At 41.8% G+C, this 23081-nt stretch overlaps 1 protein-coding gene across 7 annotated transcripts in view; it reads right to left on the bottom strand.

Moving 5' to 3' along the window:
• Window positions 1–23081, bottom strand: part of MAPKAP1 (MAPK associated protein 1) — a 236533-nt gene that overhangs the window by 78963 nt on the left and 134489 nt on the right. For all 7 annotated transcript variants that reach the window (XM_007471481.1, XM_007471480.1, XM_007471482.1 and 4 more), the window contains one exon: window positions 16500–16609. In XM_007471481.1, coding sequence (XP_007471543.1) covers window positions 16500–16609 — 110 coding nt within the window. The remainder of the gene's footprint in view (window positions 1–16499; window positions 16610–23081) is intronic.

Raw genomic sequence — 23081 nt, 5'->3', positions numbered from 1 at the left:
CCTGCTGAAGACAAAATTTATGACAAAAGTTTCTCCAGCTTTTAACCCTTCTGCCTATCCAGACCCAGATGCAAAGCGCTCCAGAGGAATGCTAGGTCATTCCTACATGTGCATGCCTATGTTCTCACTGATGCTTTGCTTCTCTGACAAGGGGCCTCAGACCCCTGGAAAAGCTCAAATGAGCAGCTGGGCAGACAGATGCACACATTCTGGGCCATACCTAATGTGGACTGAATTTGAGCTGGTTCTTTAGCAGCTAGAGTCTCTGCTGAACCAGGACTCAAAGCAGTCATATGCATAAAAAAAGTGCGTTATATTACAAAATTTTGAGTATGACTGGGTCTCATAACAGTGAAACTGAAGGGAGGGGACAGGACTAATATTTACTGAGTAATAAATAACAGCTAAGTGCTGGGTGTTTGACATGGATCTCTAATTCTCACAACAATGCCATGAAGAAGATACTATTATTATTCTCATTTATAGATGAGGAAAATGAAGTTCAGACAAGCTAAGAAACTCACCAAGAGCTAGAAAGAGTAACAGGAGCAAGAGTGGAACCAGGGAGGTGTTTCTAGAACCCAGGTATTAAGCTTCAGTTAAGACTACCATCCAGCAGCCTGTGATCTAGTTGTGACCTATTTTATCGAAGAGCAAACTAAAGCAAAGGAGCTCAGAATGGGAGAATGACATGACCACGGTCACCCAACTAGTAGTGACAGGGCCAGCTTTAAGCCAATAAAGGAAGCCTGCTCCTGTGTTCTACAACAGCCATGCCCTGAAATAAATCCTCCAAGGGCTGCAGAGGAGGAGAGAGCACTGCTTCAGGATTTTGGGAGACAACGGGGTGGCACTCCACAATCTCTTCAGCTGGAGAGAGAACAATGGCTGTCAGCAGAGGCTCCAGCTCACGGGCAAAGGCAGCAGTGGTGCAGCGGCCCCACTAGGCCCTTATGGACCTGGCACAGAAGAAGGGTCTCATTACAGGGTTTTCATTTTAAGTAAGTTCGAGCCTTCTGGGACAGCTACATTCTAGCTCAATGGGCTTTTCTACGACCTCTTTTCCACCTCTCCACAGAAGTTAGATGATACACTTAACCAGATTAGTAGATTCAGTAAACTAATTTTTGTCTCAATTTAAAAAAAGAAAAGAAAAAAAGTGTCAAAATGTACATGTGACAGCTGTTTGGGACTCTAATGTTATGGAAAAGCAGCTGTTTTCATTTATATCTGAGATACTAGTCATTCTTAGAATGGGACAGAGTACTCAGCTAATAGCTTGTGCTTTAACCTATGGAAAATACAGGTCACAGAGACAAAATATGTTGGCAAAATCACAATATAATGGTTATACTCATATAACATTTTGGTCTTAAAAGGTTTGGAAATGTTTATAAGGGGAAGCAAATATTTAATGACGATGTTCTCATAGAAAACTGACATCCAATACAATGAAATGGATTGTAGCTTTTAGGAGAAAGGAAGTTTCCAAATAGAGAAAGTCCATGTAGGTAAAGGGAAGAGAGAGAAAGCTTTCTAAGCTCTAGAATTTGAAAGTAAGCTGTCTTCTGTTTACAAATTTTAAAAACTATTCTTACTCTTATCAAAGTAACCTGTATCTACAGTTTTATAGTTATAGGTCCTAAAATAAAATCCAGTTAATTCCCTGCCCATCCCCAAGTCCTTCCTTACCGGTAGTTAGTTTAAACTTTTTTGGCTGTTTCTTCTGGTACTCACTTTCACATTCTTTTTTTTTTTTTTTTTTTTTTTTTTTGCCGGTACGCGGGCCTCTCACTGCTGTGGCCTCTCCCGTTGCGGAGCACAGGCTCCGGACGCGCAGGCTCAGCAGCCATGGCTCATGGGCCCAGCCGCTCCGCGGCATGTGGGATCTTCCCAGACCGGGGCTCGAACCCGCGTTCCCTGAATCGGCAGGCGGACTCTCAACCACTGCGCCACAGCAGTGGAAGCCTCACATTCTTTATTAGCATTCCTATTCGGCTGTTTTTAATATTATTATAAATATCAGACAGCATCTATTAACTGCCGCTACATAAAGTGAGGATTTAACGTGTGCCTGCTCTCCCTCTCCTCTCCTCTCCCACCCCTCTTTAGAAAGTGTCTTTCTTCCTCGTTTCCTCCCTCCCTTCCTTCCTTTCTTTCTTTCCTGGAATACAGTGTGGGCAGTAGCTTCCTCCCACAGGGTACCCTTACTTGATTAGCAATACTTAAATGTCTGTTTGGGGTATACTCCTCTGGCTCCCAAAGCACTCATTAGAGACTCATGTTAGTAAGGGAACCTGGGAGGCAACACTAATTTTGACTGATCTGCATTGCACTTCATTTTTATGATATTTACATTTTCATTCAATGATCTGATTCTCTAAGGAAGTCTGACCTCCAAAAATCAAAGTGCAGTAAATCCATTCCCAGATAGGAAGTGGGCAGCCTTGGGCCTGGGCTGCAGGGAGTGAAGCAGCTGCAGGCTGCAGACTGGCTTTCGCTACTTCTCCTTAGTTCACTCCACAAATGTGTTAGCCAGCTATGGGCCAGCTACGGTGCGGGTCAGCTCCAGGGCTGGTAAACCAAAAGGAACCCATTTTTCTCCACGAAGCGCTTTCCTTTTACTCAAATGAAAGCTCGCCACCCCTATCCTAAGCTGTCTCCCAAAGGAAAGGAGGGTTCTCATCCTTTGCCTTAGTGAGGGACTCACCAACACCTGGCAAGACCGACGTACTAGGAACTTACTGGGGAGAGGCCCATGGCACCTCTGACACTAGGCCGAGTGGCTGAGGGACGGCGTTCTCTCTAGCTTCCAAGGATGAGATATGGCCCGTGTTTCTTAATTTCCATTGTGGTCCTGGATGGAGTCACTCAGTGTTCATGAATTCACCCAGCTCTTGATGCCCTGTCCACTTCTCCCTGCACCAGGGAGCGGTGTTGTTAGCTAATTAGGAGGTGTATGGAAACGACCTGCTGAAGTGGAAAGACTGAGGTAATGCCCTGTGCTGGGGGTGAGACGAACTCCCTTCAATTCACAAAACTGGGTCCTTTTTGTCAGATAAAGGACAGACTAAAAGCTGGAAGTAAGATTCCCTATCAAATGCATCTTGTTGGCTTGCTTACTTTTTATTGGCCATCTCCCCACTGGGGTGAGAGCCCTCTAGGAACAGGCCTGGTCATTCTTCAGCACTGCCTGCAACACCGTAGAGACTCCATAAACATTTACTGAGTGATGAGTCTGGTGCCGAACACACTGTGCTCGAGAGGTCTGCAGGACCCTTGGGATTTTTCAGGCTTAAATCACACTTCGTCTTAACGTCATCGTAATTCACGTTGTTCTATTAAATGCAGTGTGCCACAAACAAAGGGTGGGGGAAGGCAGGGGTTAAGATTTGGTATTTCTATGATTATGTGGTGACAGTTTTGGGGAAGACTGAGGAGTTCCAACAGACCACCTTGTATCTTTTGCAGCAGTTGGGTTTTAATCACATCTCACTGGCTTTCTATTTGAAAAAACTGGTTCGCTGGTACAGTCGAGTCTACGCATCTTGCCGACTGGCCTGCCGTGATCAGGAGCTAGGTAACGAGCGAAGGAGGCGCCAATACGTCCTCCCCAGCCCTGCCTCCACTGCCACTCCAATGACTTCTGATTTTAAGCCATCTTTGTCTCTGGGCATTACTGTCATTGTAAGGCAGAAAAAGAAATGCCCTCACTGAAGACGATTTTTCTTTTTTCTTAACGCATTTAGAGCTGCTGCAGAAAGTCCGGTATTTGTGACGTACTCAAAAAGGAAAAGCTCATTATGGAAAGTAGGTTCTGAAATTCTTAACACTGCCTTTTAAATTGCTTATGTGGAGAGACCAGCTCCACTGCCGGGCCTCGGAAAGCAGTGACAAAGGAGTAGGTGTCTCAGGTCCCTGGCTGGTCTTGGAGAAGCCTTCTGTGGTGAGGTAACTGTTCTCAACTGATGGTTTCTCACGGAAAGTGTCTAAACTCAGTCCTGGCAGAGGAAGAGTTTTCCTCACAGCTACTAACAGGATGAACACACTAATGGCCTGCCTGAAGAAAGAGGGTCTTCTACTTCCTCTGGGGGAGATCAAGACTCTTGGTGGAGAGAATCAAGGGGTGGAGGCAGCACCTCAAACCTCTCTGTCTGTAATCATTCACTCAAAAATCATATTGGTATTTAATTCTATTTCCTCTTTTAAATGTTTTCTGAAAAGAAGCAACAGGCTCTGTGAGCTACTCACTGTTAATACAAACACTTGTAAAAATCACTTGTAAACATGTTTGTTACAGGCAATTATAGTTTGTTCACTTTGTCTCTAGAATCTTTGCAGAGTAAATTAAATTTGCTGATATAAGCTATATGATGAATAAGACCTGTGATCATTAACCCACCCCCTACATAGATGGTTTGGGTTTTGTTAGTCAAAAATCATTACAGTTGACTCTCTGGATCTAGTTTTCTCCTTGTTCAATGTAAAGGGTGCTTCCAGCAGATCCATATCCAAACAAATTCAAAGACTGGTTCTATCACAGGGTATAAGCTTTCTATAGACTTAATTCACTGGTAAACAAACAGTACAGGCAAAGGCCAAGGCCAAGTCATATGGGTAGGAAAGGAAATAAATCCTAAAAAGCCAGGTTTTACAGTACGTCTAGTGTGGTAGTGGCGATAGGGATAAAGGCAGCTGATACTCACTGAGTACTCAGTACTGACTGAGTGTTTTACATGTATTTAGTCAAAAAAATAATCTTGCAAGGTAAGTAGTATTATCCCTATTAACAGAAAAGGTAACTGAAGTTAGAAAGGTTTCACTTGCTAACTTCACAGCTTGTGTGAAAGGTACAGCTGGGGTGGGGACTTGGGCTGGTCTGGTTCCAAAGTCTACGTGCCCTTTCCATCGAATCACGCTGCCACATGCAGCTGAAGTAGGTGCACTCATCTCTCTAGGGAGAAAAGCATACTTGCCTCCACTGAGCTGTGGACCCTGTAACCTTTGCCAACGGGAAGAAGTACAGCACAGTGATTAGGAGTATAGACTCAGGTTTAAGTCCCAGCTCCCAGCTTACTTATGACCTTGGACAAGTCCTGCAACTTCTCTGAGCTTTAGTTTTCTCCTTTATAAAACAAAAATAACACCCAATTCAAATAGTTGTTTTAAGGTTGAGATAATTTTTTTAAAAGTGTTTGGCCAATTGCCTAGCAAATTTTGAATATTCAGTAAGTGGTAACAATTATTATATTCATAACTCCACATGCTACTTAAAACCAGAGGTCAATGGAAGAAACTGTGATCTCAAAGATATTCAACATATGAAGTAATGAAAGATAAAACATCGTACGAAATGAAGATTAGTGTTTTCTATGCCATAAGGACATATATTTGTAAGTTCAGAAATTTATATTAATATGAGCAGAATTTAAATTATATATTTGTAATTTTAATGAGTTCTTTCCTATTTTATTATGAACATTTCTAAACCACAAAAAAGTTGAAAGAAATGTACACTGAAAACCCATGTAACCACCACCTAGATCCTACTATTAACATTTACTATATTTGCTTTATCACGTATCTACCCATCAGTCCATCTTTTTTTAAAAAAATGTATTTCAGAGTAAGGGGCAGGTGTCAGTACATTCACCCCTGAACACTTCAGTGTGCATAACAGCAACTGGTACTCAACATTTGTTTAAGAATCTTTTTTTATATTTTGGTAAAGTTTACATACAATGATATGCACACATCTTACAAGTACCACTTGATAGTTCTGGCAAACGCATATACCTGTGACACCAGCTCCTGTCAATATACAGACTATTACCTTTACTCCAAAAAGTTCTCTCATCTGCATTACATTTTAAGTGGGGAAGCTGTGGTATGGGGGGAAAAAATGGGCTCAAGAATTAAGGGATCTAGGTTCATATCTCATCTACATTACTCATTAGTAACACACACAGGTATGTACACATACACGTACACAACATATATGCACACAGCTTCAGTTTTCTCGACCACAGAAAAGAGATAATGCCCATCTCACAAGGTTTCTGTAGAGATTAAATACAAAAATTCTTGAATATAATAACTATTCAGTAAATGTAACCACAGGTTACTTTCTCTCTACCCTCCCTTCCACACTCCCCCCATTTCTCAGGATGTTGTCTTCAAAGAGAAAACAGTAAGGACAAAAAAACCCCACAACAGTTAAATGAGAGATGAAGGAAAAAGGCATCTCTCTGCATAGGCAGTCCTCTCCCGATTTATCCACTCTGACTTCAGCTAATTAAACATCTGTCTCAATGGTCTCCTCAGCAAATTAGTCATCCCCACTTTGTGACACTGATTGTTGGTTGCAGCCTTTTCCTCACTTGCCGCCATTCCCAGAAACTTCTATGAGTTTACTCACCAGGCACATGGCAAGGAATGATGCAGGGTCCCCATTAACCCCCTACAGTTGCCCTTGGTGCCAGTGCTGTTCATAATGCTGCCAGACGTGTCCTTAGATGTGCCTCCCCAAAATAAACCTGTTAAGGGGTGACAGCTTTTTTGTCTACATTTCTGATTTCCAGCATGATGCATTTTCTAAGTGCTATATATATGTACCAGACTAAAATATTTAACCAAAAATCTGTTTTTTAAAGTAGCTTTGATAACAAAGCAAGCAGGTAACAACATAACGTCTCAAATGAGGTGAAGTGCAGTCTCATGAATTACCAGCTAGTTCTCTCTAAATGCAGGGAAAAATAAGCTTTGCTGGTGAACAAATGGCCGGGAGGCAACAAGCAAAACGACCTGGTCTGGACGCATGCCTTTCTCTACATCCCGTGTGTGTGTTCACGCACGCACACACCTGCTTGAGCTGCAAAGGGGGAGTTGGGGTGGGGAGAACTGTATCTAAACTACAGGGCACTTCTCAAAAATAGTTTTCTGAAATAGACTTCCTCTCAATCCTTCTTCCCACTAAAAAAACTAGTGACTTAAGAACTATCTTTCAGAAGGGTTAAGTGGCTAATAAAAACATTTAAAATGCTTAATTAAGCTGGAAACCTAGAAATGGAAACTAAGACTACATATTAACTGCTAACCATCAGCTTGGCAAAAGTTAAAGATTGATAACATTCAGTGCTGGAAGTGGGGGAGGGAAGAGACGCTCTCACATACTCTTGGAGTATCAAAGGATGAGTATAAACTTTGAGAGGCAATTTGTTTTTCTCAACATTTTCAATAAGCAGACCTTTGACAAACAATCCCATATTTAAAACCTAGCACAAATGTGCAATGAATACTGCCACAAGATTGTTCACTGCATGTTTTTTTAATACTGAAAATTTGGAAATAACCTGAAAGTCCACCAATAGAGAGCAAAGTTAAATAAATTTAACCAAAAAGATAAAAATGCACTGGTCACTCTAATATAGAATGCTTATGACATAGTATTGAATAAAAAAAACAAATGCAAAATCATACATATTGTATGGTGTCATTTTTAAATGACATGGATACATTTTTCATGAGTTCATTTAACAAACGCTTTTTGGGTGTCCTCTATTTGACAGGCATTCTGCTAGATGTTGTGTATTTAGTGATTTTAAAAAACCCAAAAAACATAAAACAGCGTCCTGCCCACATGAAACTTATAGCCTATATGTACACCTGAATGTGAAGTGAATTAAAAAAAAAACAAAGGGCTCACACTGAAGAAGGAACCTTCATTTTTTATTTCACACATCTCCAAAATTTTTGTTTTCAACCACTATTTAATTTTATTAAAAAAGAAAGAAAGAGAGAAAAAAAAAACACAACTCTTTAAGAGCCTATCTTTTGCCACCACCTTGTTGTTGTTGTTTTTCACCACCTTGTTTTAATACTAGCCCCAGGAGACCTAGTGGCAGCTCCAAGCTTTTTCAATTCTCCCCCAAACTGTGCATTCAGCTCGAATAAAAGAAATCCGACTTTACCCTGGTGTCCACCCCTCTGCTTGCTGAGCTGAGCACCACCCACTGCCTCCACGCTCATCACCCGTTGGATAGAGTCCTCAAGAGCCTCCTCATTGGTGTCTCTGCCTCTTGTTTTGTGTCCTCTAATCCATTTTTATAACATAGCACGTTTTCTAAAAGAAATTCTGACTATATTGCTCTCCTTGCAGTGGTTCCCCTCTGCCATCAGAGCAAAGTTCAAATTCAGCATAGTTAACAAATGTGATCTGGTCCCAAAGGACCACTCGAGCCTCATCGTTCCCCACCCTGCCATCTCCTCCTACTCTACTGCTTTATTAGACTGAGCCACTTGCGGTTTCCAGAAGGCACTAAGCTCTCACTTTGTTCCTTCCGCCTAAATGCTCTTTCTCACCCCTCTTCACCTGGCCAGTTTCTACTCACCTTTGGGTCTCAGCTGGAACATTTGCTTAGGATAGTCCTCCCTGACTCCCTAAGACTGGACTAGGGCTTTCCTCCTACAATGTGCACCCAGGCCCTATGTTTGTTTCCACTCAGCACTTGCATGGTATTGTGAATGGCTGTTCGTTTGTCTCCCCAGCTAAACAGTAAGTGACTCAAGGGTAAGGACCATTTCTTGGCTTCTACAAAATCCCTAGTGCCTACCTAGTGCTTGCTGCATAACTGCCCCCCAATAAATCAGTGTACTTATATTTCTGAGTACACTATCAGGCGTGGCCTGATCAGTTCTGTCCCTGCCTAGCTTCTGCAGCTTATCCTCTGCTCCATCCCTGCTCTAGTAATTTGGAACATCTATGTTTTGTGGCTATACCTCAAAACACCTCTGCCTGGAATGTTTTTCTCACTTACCCATCTGGCAAAGTTCTAATTAATCTTCAAAAAAGCTGTCAAAGAAATTACTTACTCCAAAGCACCTTTTCTCAGCCCGCTGCCTCACCCAGTAGTTTTAAGTAGTCTCTTATCTGTGTTGCTTTAGTAGCTCATGTACCACATTTTAGTGCCTCTGAGTCTGTTTTCTCATCAGGTTTTCCACCTGATTTCTAGTATGGTGGCTGGCACAGAGCAGGCAGCATTGGATGATGACTGCTGAACTAATAAACAGGGTATCTCAGAACCCAGAGCTTTCGACCACACACAGCTTTCTGTATGGTGCCCTTGATTCATCTTCTCAACCTCTCCCACATTACAGCTCAGGAAAGTAATAAGGCTCAGAGAGGCAAGTACACGACTACACATTCAGTTTTCTTATTCTAAAATACATTTAAAAATATTTCTAAAAGCAGGATACAGTTTACAATCAATATATACATTTAATATTCTTTCTTTCTTTTTTCCTGAAGAGCTATTATTAAATTAGTGGTGTTCTAGAATTAGTCTCTAGTGGACCCCAGGAAAGGTCCTCTGACTCCAAAATGTGTGTGCTCCCTGTACCAGCCCAGAGCCTCTTGGGAGTCTATGTCTTTTCTCTTCCTTTCATTCTTTTTCTTTAATCTAATCCATGCTGGTGACTGCCCCAGATGGAGTGAATGAATAGATTTTGTGATGGAAAAGGAACTTCTGAAAGATTAGCAACTAGCAGGAAAAGTAAATGCCGGTCAAATGTAGTTCTGGCCAATGACACATTTCAAGGTTTTCTGATGTAGCAGTTGCAGGAGCTCATAATACCCTTTTAAAATAACTGGGTCTCTGAAGTAATTCCAAAAGATTTTTGCTTGAAATAAATTCTCTCAACTCCCAAGCTTTCTGGATAAAATAGTTGACTGCAATGCCATCTTTAACATGCTCTGCTTTATACTCAAGAAGATCCATCAGGAGCCTCAGATCACTCCAGCCAGGGGGAGGCTCGGGTGAGATGAAACAACAAGATAAAGAGGCAGAGCGAGGAGGCAGGAGGAATATGTAACTGGGAGATTCCAGCCTGGGTCACTTCTGACTTGTAAACATCTTAGCAGTCCTCACTTACTGTATCATTGTCCTACTGGGTCACTGGATACCAAGTATCAGGTCTTTATTTCTTATCCAACCCCCATGTGTGAGTGGCATCTGCATGACTATTCTTTCATGAGGAGGAGCAGTTTTCTGCAGAAATTCCTGCCTTCTTGACAGAGAACATTTAAACGGTCCTATTTACCTTTCCTTCCTCATTTTTTAAAAGAGGATACAGTATAAGGAAAGCAAATGTCTGTGTCTCTGGCTGGCAAACTACTTTCACAGAAGAAAGGTTACTGGATTTTCTGTCTTTACAATTACACAAGAAGCAGGACTCTGTTCAGTTTTATAGCCAGAAGATTCTTTAGCTAACTTTAGCCTTTGGAGAGTATTTCAGGTTAGAAGAGTGTTAAAAATGCTACTGCATCTAAAACATATGGGCTTCTCTTTTCCATAGGGCAGCTCAGGACAGGTGTATGTTGCTTTAAGAAAGCTAGATATAAAACATTAAAACTGACACCAATACAGACAAACTGTGCAATTACAAAAAGAATTCCTGGCTTTATATCCAGATTCACCACAGGGTTCCTTTAAATGCTGCACTTCCCTGATGCATTTAGATCTTAGAATCAATGAACATTTCTGTTTACAGAATTTTAAATTTGTTCTCCCATTAGGGTTCTAATAAGCAACACGGTACAATAAAAAGAGTATGGCTTTGAGGTCAAAAAAGCCTGGGCTCCAATTTAAGATTATGTCATTTACTTACTGGGGAAACTTGGGTAACTTTAACTTCTCCTAGAACTGAGGAAAGGGAGGCTGAGAGAGGAAAGAAAGTGTATGATCACATGTATAGTTATCATAGTTCCTTAATTCTCAGATGCACATTTGCCCCTACATTTTAACATTTCTAAAGTCTCATCTATAAAATAGGCACAATAAAATCTCCTTTCTAGGGGTGTTATGCAGATTAAATGAGATGCTATCTGTAAGTACACAAAGGCACTCAATAAATCAGCTCTTACCCCACTGGAATAGATCTTGGGGAAAGACCAATTTCTCCCTGACACATAAATCCCCTTAAAACACTGTTAATAAGTAATAATTTGTATATAACTGTCTAGGTCTATTTGGCGTGAAAGTAAGGCCTCTCGTGTGAGGTTGCAGGGAGTGAGTCAGAGACCCTGATGCTGCTGGTTCATTCGAGCAGGTCTCTTTTGGGTATAGGCTCCGAATCCCCACCCTGGCTTCCTGGGCTCTGGGCCTGGTCTGTATTCCTGTCATACTACAGCCATCAACTCTGTGCTTCTTTTCAATTCTTTTCTTTGTGTTCATATTCTCTGTATGTCCTACTCCCTCTTTGGGCCTCGGTGTATTTCACAGTGGTTGGAAGTTTAGATTTTATTCTGAATGCAACTGGAAGTCATTGAAGGGTTTGGACCAGATATAATTTGATTTATATTTTAAAAAACCTCTTTGTCTGCTGCTTTGTAGGCAAGAGACTGGAGGGGCCAACAGCAGAGGCAGGAAAAGCAGCCAGGGTGTATTTCAACAGTCCAGGTGAGGTCTTGGTGATCTGGATTCATCCAATGGAGATGGAAAACACTGAATTCAGGACATATTCTGGAGGTAAAAATAAGAGGACTTGCTAATGGATAAGAAGATGTGTGGAGTTAGCACAGGGAAGAATTCAAGGGTCACTTTTACTACATTATTTTGGGGGGGTGATGGGGGGAGAAAGTTAAGTAAATTAACTTCAAAGTAATCTGAAATGTTCTTTTTATATTAAAATAGTAAGCCTTTAACAGCCAAGGCTTTGAAAGACACTGCCCCTCTCCAACTCTTCACAGCTTAAATGTGAAGGTCACAATTTCAATGTCAATTTCTCTGGGAGGTGTTCCCTGACCATCCACAGAAAGCAGTGAGCTCCCCTGCATCTCATCTTCTCTTTCTCAGCCCCTCATGTTTACTCTCACTTTAGAATGTAAGCTCCTCTTCAGCAAGGGTCCTGTAGATCTGCTTCACCACAGTCTCCCTGCACCCAGCATAGGTCTGACCCATGAGAGCATGAGTGAGTGTACACACACTCACTCACTACAAATACATTATAGATCAATATTTACACCTTACATGAATTTTTAAGATAAAACTTGAGCATCCAATGCTGTCATCATTAGCCGTCCCTCAGATCAGAACCTCACACACCCTGTGGTAGATGTTCACTCCCCTCTCTGCTCCTAGCAGTACTTTAGGGAATAGTGTTTGAGAAGTCCTAGACTAGACTATCTCCTTGGTGACATTCTAGGGGTCTAGTGAAAACACAGTAAATTAGCTATCAATAATGTGGGCTGTAACTCCAAACAGAGATGTTAAGAGGGAGTTCACTTGACAAAGCTAACATTTATCTTTCAAATTCTAGGTGAAATTTTGTACGGGAAAAGTAGGAATGAATGTCGTAGGTCTTATTAACAATATTGTAAGAACTTTTCAAAAAGGATCTTCAGACTAATAAAAATTTGTCCTTCACATCAAAACACAAGAATGGACAGGGGTGAGAAAAAGTTGATATGCTTCTGGTTCAATCTTTCAGCAGATGATAAAGAAAAACTCCTCCATTTTATAATAACAACAAATATTGAAATAGAGCCATACAGATCACTATTCTGCTTAGAAAATCCTACTTCGAAGCCTCTTCTCTTTTGTAGCCCCAGAGATACCTCTATTTCTGCATCAGTGTTACAACTGAATTTAGGTCTACCTCCATTTCTCAGGTGCCTCTGTCATACCCAACATCATGCTTCAGGAGGCTGGTAAAGGTTGGTGTGTAATAACATTTTAAACAACATCAAAATACTAAGAAGCTCAGAAGGTCATCAATGATTGTGAGGATGAACTTGATAAAAGGAGAACTTGACAAACTAAGGCCTTCACCCACTAAACAGGTTAGTGTATTTTACTGGTTAAATCAAGGGACCTGACAGGCTACTCGTCATTATGTTAAAAACATATCCACCCAACTGTTAAAATTAGTAAAGAAGTTTCAGCTAATTCTTCTAAAACTGGATTCTCCATTTACAATTTTCTTAAATCATGGGGACTTTCTGCCAATGCAAGTAGATTCCAAATGTCAAGTAGGTCAGTAATAAAATGAAAAGCTGGAGAGAGACTTTTAAAAGAGACATTTAAAAATGGGCTTAAAAAAATAGGCCTTGAGCTTCCCTGGTGGCGCAGTGGTTGAGAGTCCGCCTGCCGATGCAGGGGACACGGGTTCGTGCCCCGGTCCGGGAAGATCCCACATGCCGCGGAGCGGCTGGGCTTATGAGCCATGGCTGCTGAGCCTGCACGTCCGGAGCCTGTGCTCTGCAACAGGAGAGGCCACAACAGTGAGAGGACTGCGTACCGCAAAAAAAAAAAATAGGCCTTAGCAGAGAACTGACTGGGACACACTATGAAAAGATTACTGTAAGTTCAGTACATGAATATTAATAGAAAAAACCCTGCAGTGTTCATAAATAGTTATGACTTGATGAAATAATTACAAATAATGCAAGTCAAAATTTTAGATCATTTGCAAGTATCTGTAATGATATTCTATCCATAAAAAGCAAAAATATTTTAAAACCCTAGAGGTTTCCATTGACAAAGCTGTTTACCTAAATAAAGAAGAATTCTTTTGCTCAAATATCTATCACCTTCTGATTTTCTACAAATGAAAATTGGTGAGGGAATGCCAGGGGGAAGGGCAACAGAGTATTTAAACACTAGGCCAGTCATTAAGCCCACAGCTTGATTTAATAATGAAATAGTTTAAGTTCTCAATTTATTATTATTAAACAGAGAGTTGTATGGTCATTCGGGAAAAAAAAGATGAGAGATGTTAAAGGTTTGTGAGTAAGCAGCTAGAGTTCACTGTCAGCCTATGAAAGGAGTTCTGAAATCCTGGTCTAATACGACTAACCTCTAAGGCACAAAAGCAGTGTGAGAACTCTTGACCCCACATGGCACATGCTGTCTAACCTCAAGTGCTATTTCTCCCTTCTCACTTAAATTAAATAATAGTAGCAAAGAGACAAGTGCTGTTCTGCGCTCTATCAGGTGAAAGCTGTTTGAAGAGAGGGCTGAGCCAGACACCGGGGCATGGCGGGCACCTTCTTGCAAAGACTGAGCGGGTCACTGTGATAGAGGCTTAGGAAGTGCAAGATGAGTGTCTCTAACCTGGCATCTCCTGACACCAAGTTCATGACTAAGTTCATGTGTCATAATGGGTAAGTAATAAGTATTTCACAGCCAACTGTAAGCACTAACAGACTTTTTTTTTTTTTTTTTGAGTAAATGTACTTGTGTTTCTTTCTATGACAGGAGGATTTTCCCCTTCATTAATCACCCTCCAAAACAAGTCCACTCCACAATACAAAGTTCCAAAACACAAAATATACCCTGCCTTTACCAAGTTAACCTTAAATAAACATCTTTTCCAAACTGGGGATAATCCCTCCATTTCATGAGACCAGACTTAACAAAGCAATAGAAAGAGCTTCTTATTTTAAAAAGCTTTTTGGATCAAGAAAATGGACAGTAATTTATGTAAATGCATCAATCTCAATTGACTTCTCTAGTATGAAAAGGAATAAATAATACAGATGACTGTTTTTCAGACGACGAGTCCTAACTCTTTGCCAATGATATGGCAAAGACTCTGATGGGAATGGCAGGGATGTGTACACAAAGGTGAACACAAATAAATGTGTGTATGATAAAACGTGGTTGCTGGAGATGGACACAGATAAATAGGTATGCAATTGGACAGGGATGGCTGGAGACGGAGGGAAAGACACTGGTTCAGCTGTATCCCAGTGAGTTCACAGAGCTTTCATGATCTAAAAAATGTGCGACAGCAGAATTCCTATTAAGAAGGTTAAAAAAGTCCTACCTCCTCTTGGGCAATTCAGAATAAAGCTATCTCAGAATATAATAAATATGTCATAAAATACACTATTATATAAAAAATTTAGGGACAAAAACAAGACGAAAAAACCAGGATCCTAAAGGTAGAAGAATGCTTATTTAACACCTTTAAATATCTGAAATTGTTTAAATGCTATTAGATTGGCACCTAGAACCCTAAATTTCTACTTTCCCCTGGGAAAGTAGAGGCTATGCCTATTCAATCATCCCTTAAATGCAAAGAGGTTTGACCCCCATGCAATGGATAAAAGTCACCCAAAAAATGAACAAAAGAGGTGTTTGGAAAAACCAGAACACCATTCATCCCAGCTAACGACTTGTTCATTATGAGTGATGATGGATAAAGACTTCTCATGCTGAGATGAAATCAAGATTTATATGCATTGTTTCCTCTCCCAACTTGTGGGAAGATCATCATCATTTAATTCTATCTCTGTGGCCAGTGATGGGCATCCAGAGAGCTGGTTATCAAACGGCGCAGTCAGCTGGCAAAAGCCGAAACGTGCAGTTGGCACATCTGGACGGAGCCGCCACAGCCGAGGGTGAACAATGACTCCTGGCAAGCATCCAAATTGCTTGCAGACGCTAGCAGGTCTCATCTACAACCGCCCCTACCAGCATCTCTCTCTCTCTTTTTTATGAGAATCAGATTTTCATTGCTCCATTCAATTGCTCTCCTCTGCCATTTTTTACAGCTCTTATCGTTCCCCTGGAATATGGCCTTGAGACAGCTCATCCGTGTCCTTCACTGTGTTATCTCTTCTAACTTTTATTAAAACTTCAGCTTTCATCTGAAGATAGCTAATTAAATCTGGAACAGATTATAATCCTCCCCTTAAAAGGAACACAGAACTATTTTCCTCAACCCGAGCCATGCTTTTTTTCCCTTTCCAAAACATAAAACCAAAGGTGTTTAAGAAGTCTCATTTGCTTACAAAGCTAAGATATCTGACATGTCATAGATAGGTTGATTTATACTAAAGTTGTCTATGGTATGATAAATCTTTGAGCTATTTCTCAAGATAATTATTTCTCAATATTGGGAATATTTTTTCTCATATCCTTTAAATATTACAGCTAATACCACAAGCTTATTTTCTGTATAAATTGAGTAATGAGGAATTAGCGATTAACAGCTACTTGTGTCAAGTGATTTATCTTAAAAAAAATTTTTTTTTTTTTACAGTTGCCCTCCTTTTGGTAAAAATGAAAAAATGTTTTCTTTTATTCTATACCTCAAACACTAGCAACCAGAAATTTCCCCCATGGAAAACTACATGAAAACATGAAATTAAAAGCAGTGCTTCAAATTTAGGGTTAAATCAGTTTTCCAGACAGCTTTACGCCAGCTAATAGTTAGCTCAAGTAGCTTTGTCTTAATCTATCACAAATTAATGATGAAGCTTCCATAAGTGACATGGACACATTCTTCTCACATATGTCACTGACCCGATCCCTTCCTTGGGTCCAGGGGCAGCTTAAAATCACTCTTCTGCTGTACACTTGCTGTTGAACCCAGCAATGACATCTGAACCAATCCAGCCAGCCATCAAACACCCACCCATACCCACACCCACACCCAGCACTTTTAACTAAGGGTTAAGCTTCTGTTGCCAGAGTATGATTTAACTGTCCCACCTGAAATTTTCTGGGATCCTTTTCTTCGCTTCACTGCCTTTAGCAAGATTTCTTTCATGGTGACCTTTGTGTTGTCCACCTGAATAAGGGAGAATCCATGAGCAGCATTTCTGTAGGAAAAGACAAACATTAAATCAAGACCAATATTCAACCAAAGGGATGTTAATACAGTCCTCACTGAGTTTCAGTTTGAGTAAGTGTACAATGAAGTGTCAATTATTTTAAAAAGGGTTAAATAAACTTTTAACGTGAAAAAAAGAGAGAGAGAGAGAGAGAGAGAGAGAGAGAGCGCACGCACGCGCGAGAAAAGCATTCTAATATGGACGGTTCCAAGTGAAAGAGAGGGCAGAATTAGGGAAGATGTTTCTATTTATCTTAAATTGAATCCAATTGGCCTGTGTGGGTCACTAGTACCATGGCTTCCTAGTGTTGGTTCCCAAGCCAAATCCTGCAGCAAGGACTAACAAATGATAAACTTGGCTTGTGTCAGTAGATGTCACTGCAGGCAGATACTACCATTATATTAAAGCTCATGGAGCCCTGGAGGGAAAATGGGGGGTGGATATGATAGCCCAAAGCAATTTAGAATAAGGAAAACAAAGACTCTCCCCAACTGGCAAGCAAATAAATAAATTAATAAACAAGCATTAAAAAAATACACAGTCTGTGTACACTTCAGTAGTAATGTTTTAATCTACTTAGTCTTAGAAGGTCAAGCAAAATATTAACTGAGGCGTAAATAATTACGACAAAATAATAACACTACTTATAAGCTTCTAGCCAAACACACTTGGGGTGGGGGGGTCATCTAGATAAGAAAAAACTGGTAAGGAACAAGTAGCCTTAAAAAACAAGCCCATCCCTGGGTGAGGGATAACTTCACTACGACCGTTAACTGCAATAGGAGATATCACAAATACTACTCACTATGCTTGGGCACTGAAACAAAACAGGTCAATTCCAAGCAGCTCATGTAACAAATGGGACCCAAGTTTCCAACTATGGAACATGGGAATTGCCACAAGGAGTTTGGTTGCATTCCCATTTCCCCATAAGAATCTCAAAGCGGAACACAGCCAAAAAACATGGCAGAACTTCATACTGACAAGAAAACTGAAAGAAAAGCCAAGCCCAAGCTAAGCCATGGAAAAGCTTCCCAACGGTAGGACAGGCTGGGAAGGGGTCTTAAACCTATTTTGGACCTAACCAGGTGGCTGGCTTTCCAAGGGGGCTGGGGGCTGATTTCAAAACCAAGGACCCAATTTGCTTCCCTAATACAAAGACATCTCCACACCCCCTCCTCTCCATATGGCTTGCTGTTTAATCCTTGACATTCCATTTGTTAAAAGGCAAAAGCCGATGCTGGTCTAGCCAGCACGATCATCCATTTTAACTTGGTCAAGTTTTGCTCTCGAACAGCAGGCCTGAGAACTGTCAAGCTAATTTTACTGAACACTCTGTTACTGAATCATGCCTGAGCCCCGGCCGTTCTTTACCTCAGAAGCTGGACCCCATCCCAGAACAATCTTTAAAAGTTTATTTTACTGATCAAAGCAAAATAAGAAATAGCTCTTTTTTAAAAACTATATTTAGGGAGAGAGGTAGTAAGTGATGCTCTGGCAAGAGTTCTGAAATGTAAAGTGCCTTGTGCATTTATAAACTTGCGGGTATTTGCTCTGGCACTAGGCCAGTGTGTGTTTGGAACAAATGCCAATCATTCGCGTTCAGACTTGCCTTCCCCTGCTTTCTCCTCGGAAGTCAGTATGCGCTCCATCTGTGACAATATGCTGGGCGATGGATGAGTAGGACCTAAAAGGAACACCAGTTCTTGGGTACTCGCAAGCTAGTATTGGGCTAGATCTCCCAAACTTCCATCTGTCCGGGTGCCACCTGAACTATTTTAGATTTGAGTCTGCTTGTAAATTGCTTACATTCTCTCCTAATCTGCTGCTGGCTGATAGCGTTATTTCCAACCAATACATTTATCTTTTCAGCAAAGGCAGACTAAAAGCTCAAAAGGAAGCCTTGTGTTTGGACTAACTTCCATAATTAAAAGTGTCCTTTGAAAAGATTTTTGAACAGAGGAAAATCCCTAGTCTGTATTTTTCTGTCATCTTACCCAAACATACCTGGGTGACAAGGTTAAAGCATGTGGAGGAAATCCCTGGCACTTATCATCCACAGGCATTACTGATAAACTGTGTGGTGGAGGAATAAAGGATCACCTTCTGTATTTTTTCATTACACTTTTCTTTTGTTACAGAATACATAAATCCATTGTGGCACAATGTAATACGTATCACCATGCTACACCTGCGGACGCTTCCGAGCGGCTGCCATGTCTGTGCAGTCAGGAATGATAAGTGAACCACCCGTGAATGTTAACGATAGTGATCATTCTGAGGTAACTCGGCTCTCCATCTTCCTTTACAGCCTCTGTGCTGAAGCCAGGGTAGCAAGGTTCATGAGAGGAAAACGAAAACAACAGTGAAGGGAAGGGGCATGCTCGGCACTCGGAATGTGCCTTCGCGGGTGTGCGGGATCTCACTCTGGGGCTCCGTTTCGGTGAAAACGTGCACATTTAAAGGAGAAAGAGGTTGTGACCCATGTCCTGTGCCCTCAGCCAGACCTAATGAAAGTTTCCTCAGGTCAGCCTCGCACTCCACTCACTCCTCTCCCTCCAGACGAACGCCAACCTTGGATCTTGTCCCAAGTCTACGGCACTTAATGTTTCTAAAACACAAGAGTACAGGATCTAAGTGGTTCTCAGAATCCATGTAGGTGCAACTGTTAAGTTGTGCTCCCATTTAATAAATGGATATGGAGACTTGCTACCACAATTTTCAGCTTGACTTCCAAAGAGTCTGGGTTTTATGCCTCATTTCTTCATATCCAGGATTTTTTATGGGCTTTCTAAAATGTCTACGGAAATACATCCTGTAAAGGCACTTTTATTTAATGTTGGGCACTGGGTCTGAGACTGAGGAGACGATGATCTTGGGGGACCCGGGGCAGCAGGCGGGGAGGGTGCTAGCCCTGCTTCCCTTCTTCATGGCACTGCATTTCAGTCTCTGGGTTGTGACCTGCGCCGGGGATGACCAGCCCTTGGACAGACAGGCAGATGGATGGACAGACAGGTGGGCTGCAAACCCACTCTCAGCTAGGAAACTGCTCCTCCCCCAGCTCCCCTCGTGGACAGACAGCTTCTTTTCTGCCAGTGCAGGGCATTCTAGGGGCACTGAGAAGCAGCAGCTGCCCTTCCGCAGCTCCTTGGGTTGCCCGTGCTGGGTCCAGGATGAAGCGCCACCTCAGGGAGCTGACTGAATGCTGCCAGGAGTGCTTCAGTCAATTCCAAGTTAGGTCCTGTTAAGTCTCGTAAACACCGAAAAACGTACGGGTATTTTAAAAAGAGATTACTCACTTGAGGAATTCAGCTCTGTCCCAGTGCAAAGCCACTCAGTTACCAGAGGGAAGTTTTTATACCAGCATTAACCTAACACAATGAGCATTTCTGCACAAAGCACTGAACTAGAGGCGGCGGTGGACAAAGGGAGAAGTAGGGTCACAGGTCTTTATCTGAGAAGCTTAGATTCTATTTATAGGGGCAGAGCTGGAATCAGAACCCAAGTTGGAAGGCAACATATTGGAGAGGAAGACACATGGGCTGGGAGTTAAATACCTTTTGGTTCAAATCCTGGCTCCATGGCTAACCAAAATGTTGTCTTAACATGTGGGAACCTCAGCTGTGTCCACGAAATGAGGAGGCCATGTCCCTACAGAATTGCCAGGAGGATAAAATAGACAATGAACGCCAAGCACCTGGAACTAAGGCTGGCAAACAGTAAAAGGGGTTTACGATGTTCCTTCTCTTGTGTTCCCCTGTCCCAAGTCATCACCCCAAGAGAAGAGGCTCCATTCAGCCCATTTCCCCCAAACCCCCAGGAGATATTGCTTATTTGGGGGAATGGATCTCAACCTTCATTGCTCATAATTGATAACACAGAGCCATGAAAATGTGCAATTGGCTGGGCATGGTGGCAGCACTGGGACACTGTCAGTAAGCAGCCCCTGGCCCAGGCATCAAAACCCCCCTGAAGCTCAAAGCAGGGCACCCTGGGCTCCGGTTTTAAGGTTTTCCTTTTTGAGAGAGTAAACCAGAGAAGTAGGTACGTTCCACCTCGGCTTAACTCAGCTTTGGGTGGGGATGGTGGAAGTCAAAAATCATGGTGGGCTTCCCTGGTGGCACTGGTTGAGAGAGTCCGCCTGCCGATGCAGGGGACACGGGTTCGTGCCCCGGTCCGGGAAGATCCCACATGCCGCAGAGCGGCTGGGCCTGTGGGCCATGGCTGCTGAGCCTGCGCTCCACAACGGGAGAGGCCACAACAGTGAGAGGCCCGCGTATCACACACACACGCAGAAGCCATGAGTTAACCAAGCCATTTTTAAAGGTCACTGTCAATTCCCCTCATATTCCTCCTGTTCCTTTGCCCTGCTGGCCCAAGGAACATGTGCAAAGAACCCTGGCAAAAAAAAAAAAAAAAAATTCATGGTGATAATGCAGAGAAATCCAGTGAGATTTATTAAGTGTCTGCTTCTGCAGAGTACAAGATGTTATTATTCAACAATTACAACAATAATAGTAGCATCTACTACCTACTGAGCACTTAGTATGTGCCAAGTGCTGTGTTAAGCCTTTTAAATCTGCATCAACTCATTCTACCCTAAAATAGGCACTAATAAATTATATCCATTTTGCAAAAACTGAGGCTGGAAATATTAGGGACTTTACCTGAGGTCACTCATCTATTAAAGATCCTATTTTGGATTCAGAAATCAACAATATGGTCCTTAATCCAAGTAGCACAGTCCAGTGGGAGAGAAAGACAAAGAAGCAAACAAAGAATTACAGCTCTGCATGATGAGCACAAAGATGAAGGCAAGCTCAGAGTGCTGCCAAAACATAGGGGCACTGAACCCAGCCGGTAGGGGTGAGGGGGATCAGAGAAGCTTCTTAGTGGGGATGTCTCAAAACGTAGTTGTCATTTAGCTCTGTATCATACTGAAAAAATGGTGGCAACACCGGAAGACAGCAGAGCACAGCAAGTTCTAGAATAGAGCCTGCTTTGGAGCCCCAGCTCTGCCTTCCTTGGGTAAATGATATAATCTCTCTAACTTCTAGTTTTCTCATCTACAAAATGAGGCTAATTCTTAGACTATAAGATTGCTGTCCGGGCTAAATACTTCTAAAATAATTAACATAATACCTGTCGTAAAATAAATGTTTAATAAGCAATAGATAATATAATAACTATCAGCTTTTCTTCATACAAAGAAGTGATATATAATGATGAGAAAATGACTTCAGTCAACATTTACTGAGCACTTACTTTGTTCATCTAATCCTTCCAGAAAAGGTAGGTGTTATCATCAGTCTCATTTTATAATGGAGGAAATTGAGGTTTGGCAAGGTTGAGACACATACCTGTAATTACGCAGCTAAGAACTGGAGGAACCAGAACTTGAACCCAGGTCAGCCAGACTCCAAAGCCTGTGTTTTAAACCTCCCTATGGCCAAGGGAGTTTGGGGGGACTAAGGGGAAGAAGAGACTTCCAGAGAGCGTATCTTCCAGATTGGAACCACTGACCAATCTATGGAAAAGGTCAACTCCCACTGTAACAAATTCAGTTTGATTATAAATGTCCCAGACTGCTTTTTAAAAGCCCTTGGAAAACGTCCTAGTTTCCTGAGCCACAGTATCAGTTTGTGAAAGTGGGAAAAGGCTGCCAAGAGTAGCACTCCCTCCTCCATTCCTGACCAGTTCATAATCGTGATGAAGACGTACTCCTTTGGTTCCCAGCCTGTTCTGGTCCCAATTCCATGCATGTTCATTTTTGAGCATTTCAAGGTAGAAAATGAAAATATATGAGCAAGAGAAAGCCTTATAATAACTGCAGCATGCCTGCTTTAAAGGAAGTCCTTCGGGTATTTCTTTATCCATAAAGAGAGTTTACACTAGTGGGAATGCCACATTTTGTTTCCCCTTGCACTGACAAAATTTTTTTTTTAAAGATCAAAGCGTGTTGTGTGAGTATGTGATATTTGACATTGGACAAAGTACTCTTTTTCAAAAGAGACATTTTCCAAAAACATAACTCACTAGACTAATGGGCAGTGAGAAGCCAAAATGACTGCCCTCCGCCTTCTCCTTGTCTATCTTTGCCAGAGTCCTTGGGACTTGCCAAATCTGGTCATGCCTGCTTAGCTTGCTCGACTGATTGTGCCAGAAAAGAAAATAAGACACAGATGTATTTGAGCTCTTTGAGATGCCAGTAAGAGAGACAGCTAATGGCTTCATTTCGACCCTCCCCTTCCAGCTGGGCACAGGTGGGGGATAATGAGGTCCCTCTCCCTAATCAAACTCAATTATTTACTACTCTATATAACCGCAAAGACACTCACATTCAGTTCAGAATATAAAACACACCGTGGGCTACCTCCAACCACCGCCACTGGGTATTTATAACAAACTCAAGTGGCTAACAGTTTGCCTTGGCAGGAGTTTAAGTGTGTAAAGTTTTGCA

This window comes from Lipotes vexillifer, unplaced genomic scaffold (assembly GCF_000442215.2).
Source record: "Lipotes vexillifer unplaced genomic scaffold, Lipotes_vexillifer_v1.1 scaffold1600, whole genome shotgun sequence".
Lineage (NCBI taxonomy): Eukaryota > Metazoa > Chordata > Mammalia > Artiodactyla > Lipotidae > Lipotes > Lipotes vexillifer.
The sequence above is the reverse complement of the archived record's forward strand: the minus strand, read 5'-3'. Positions and strand labels throughout refer to the sequence as shown.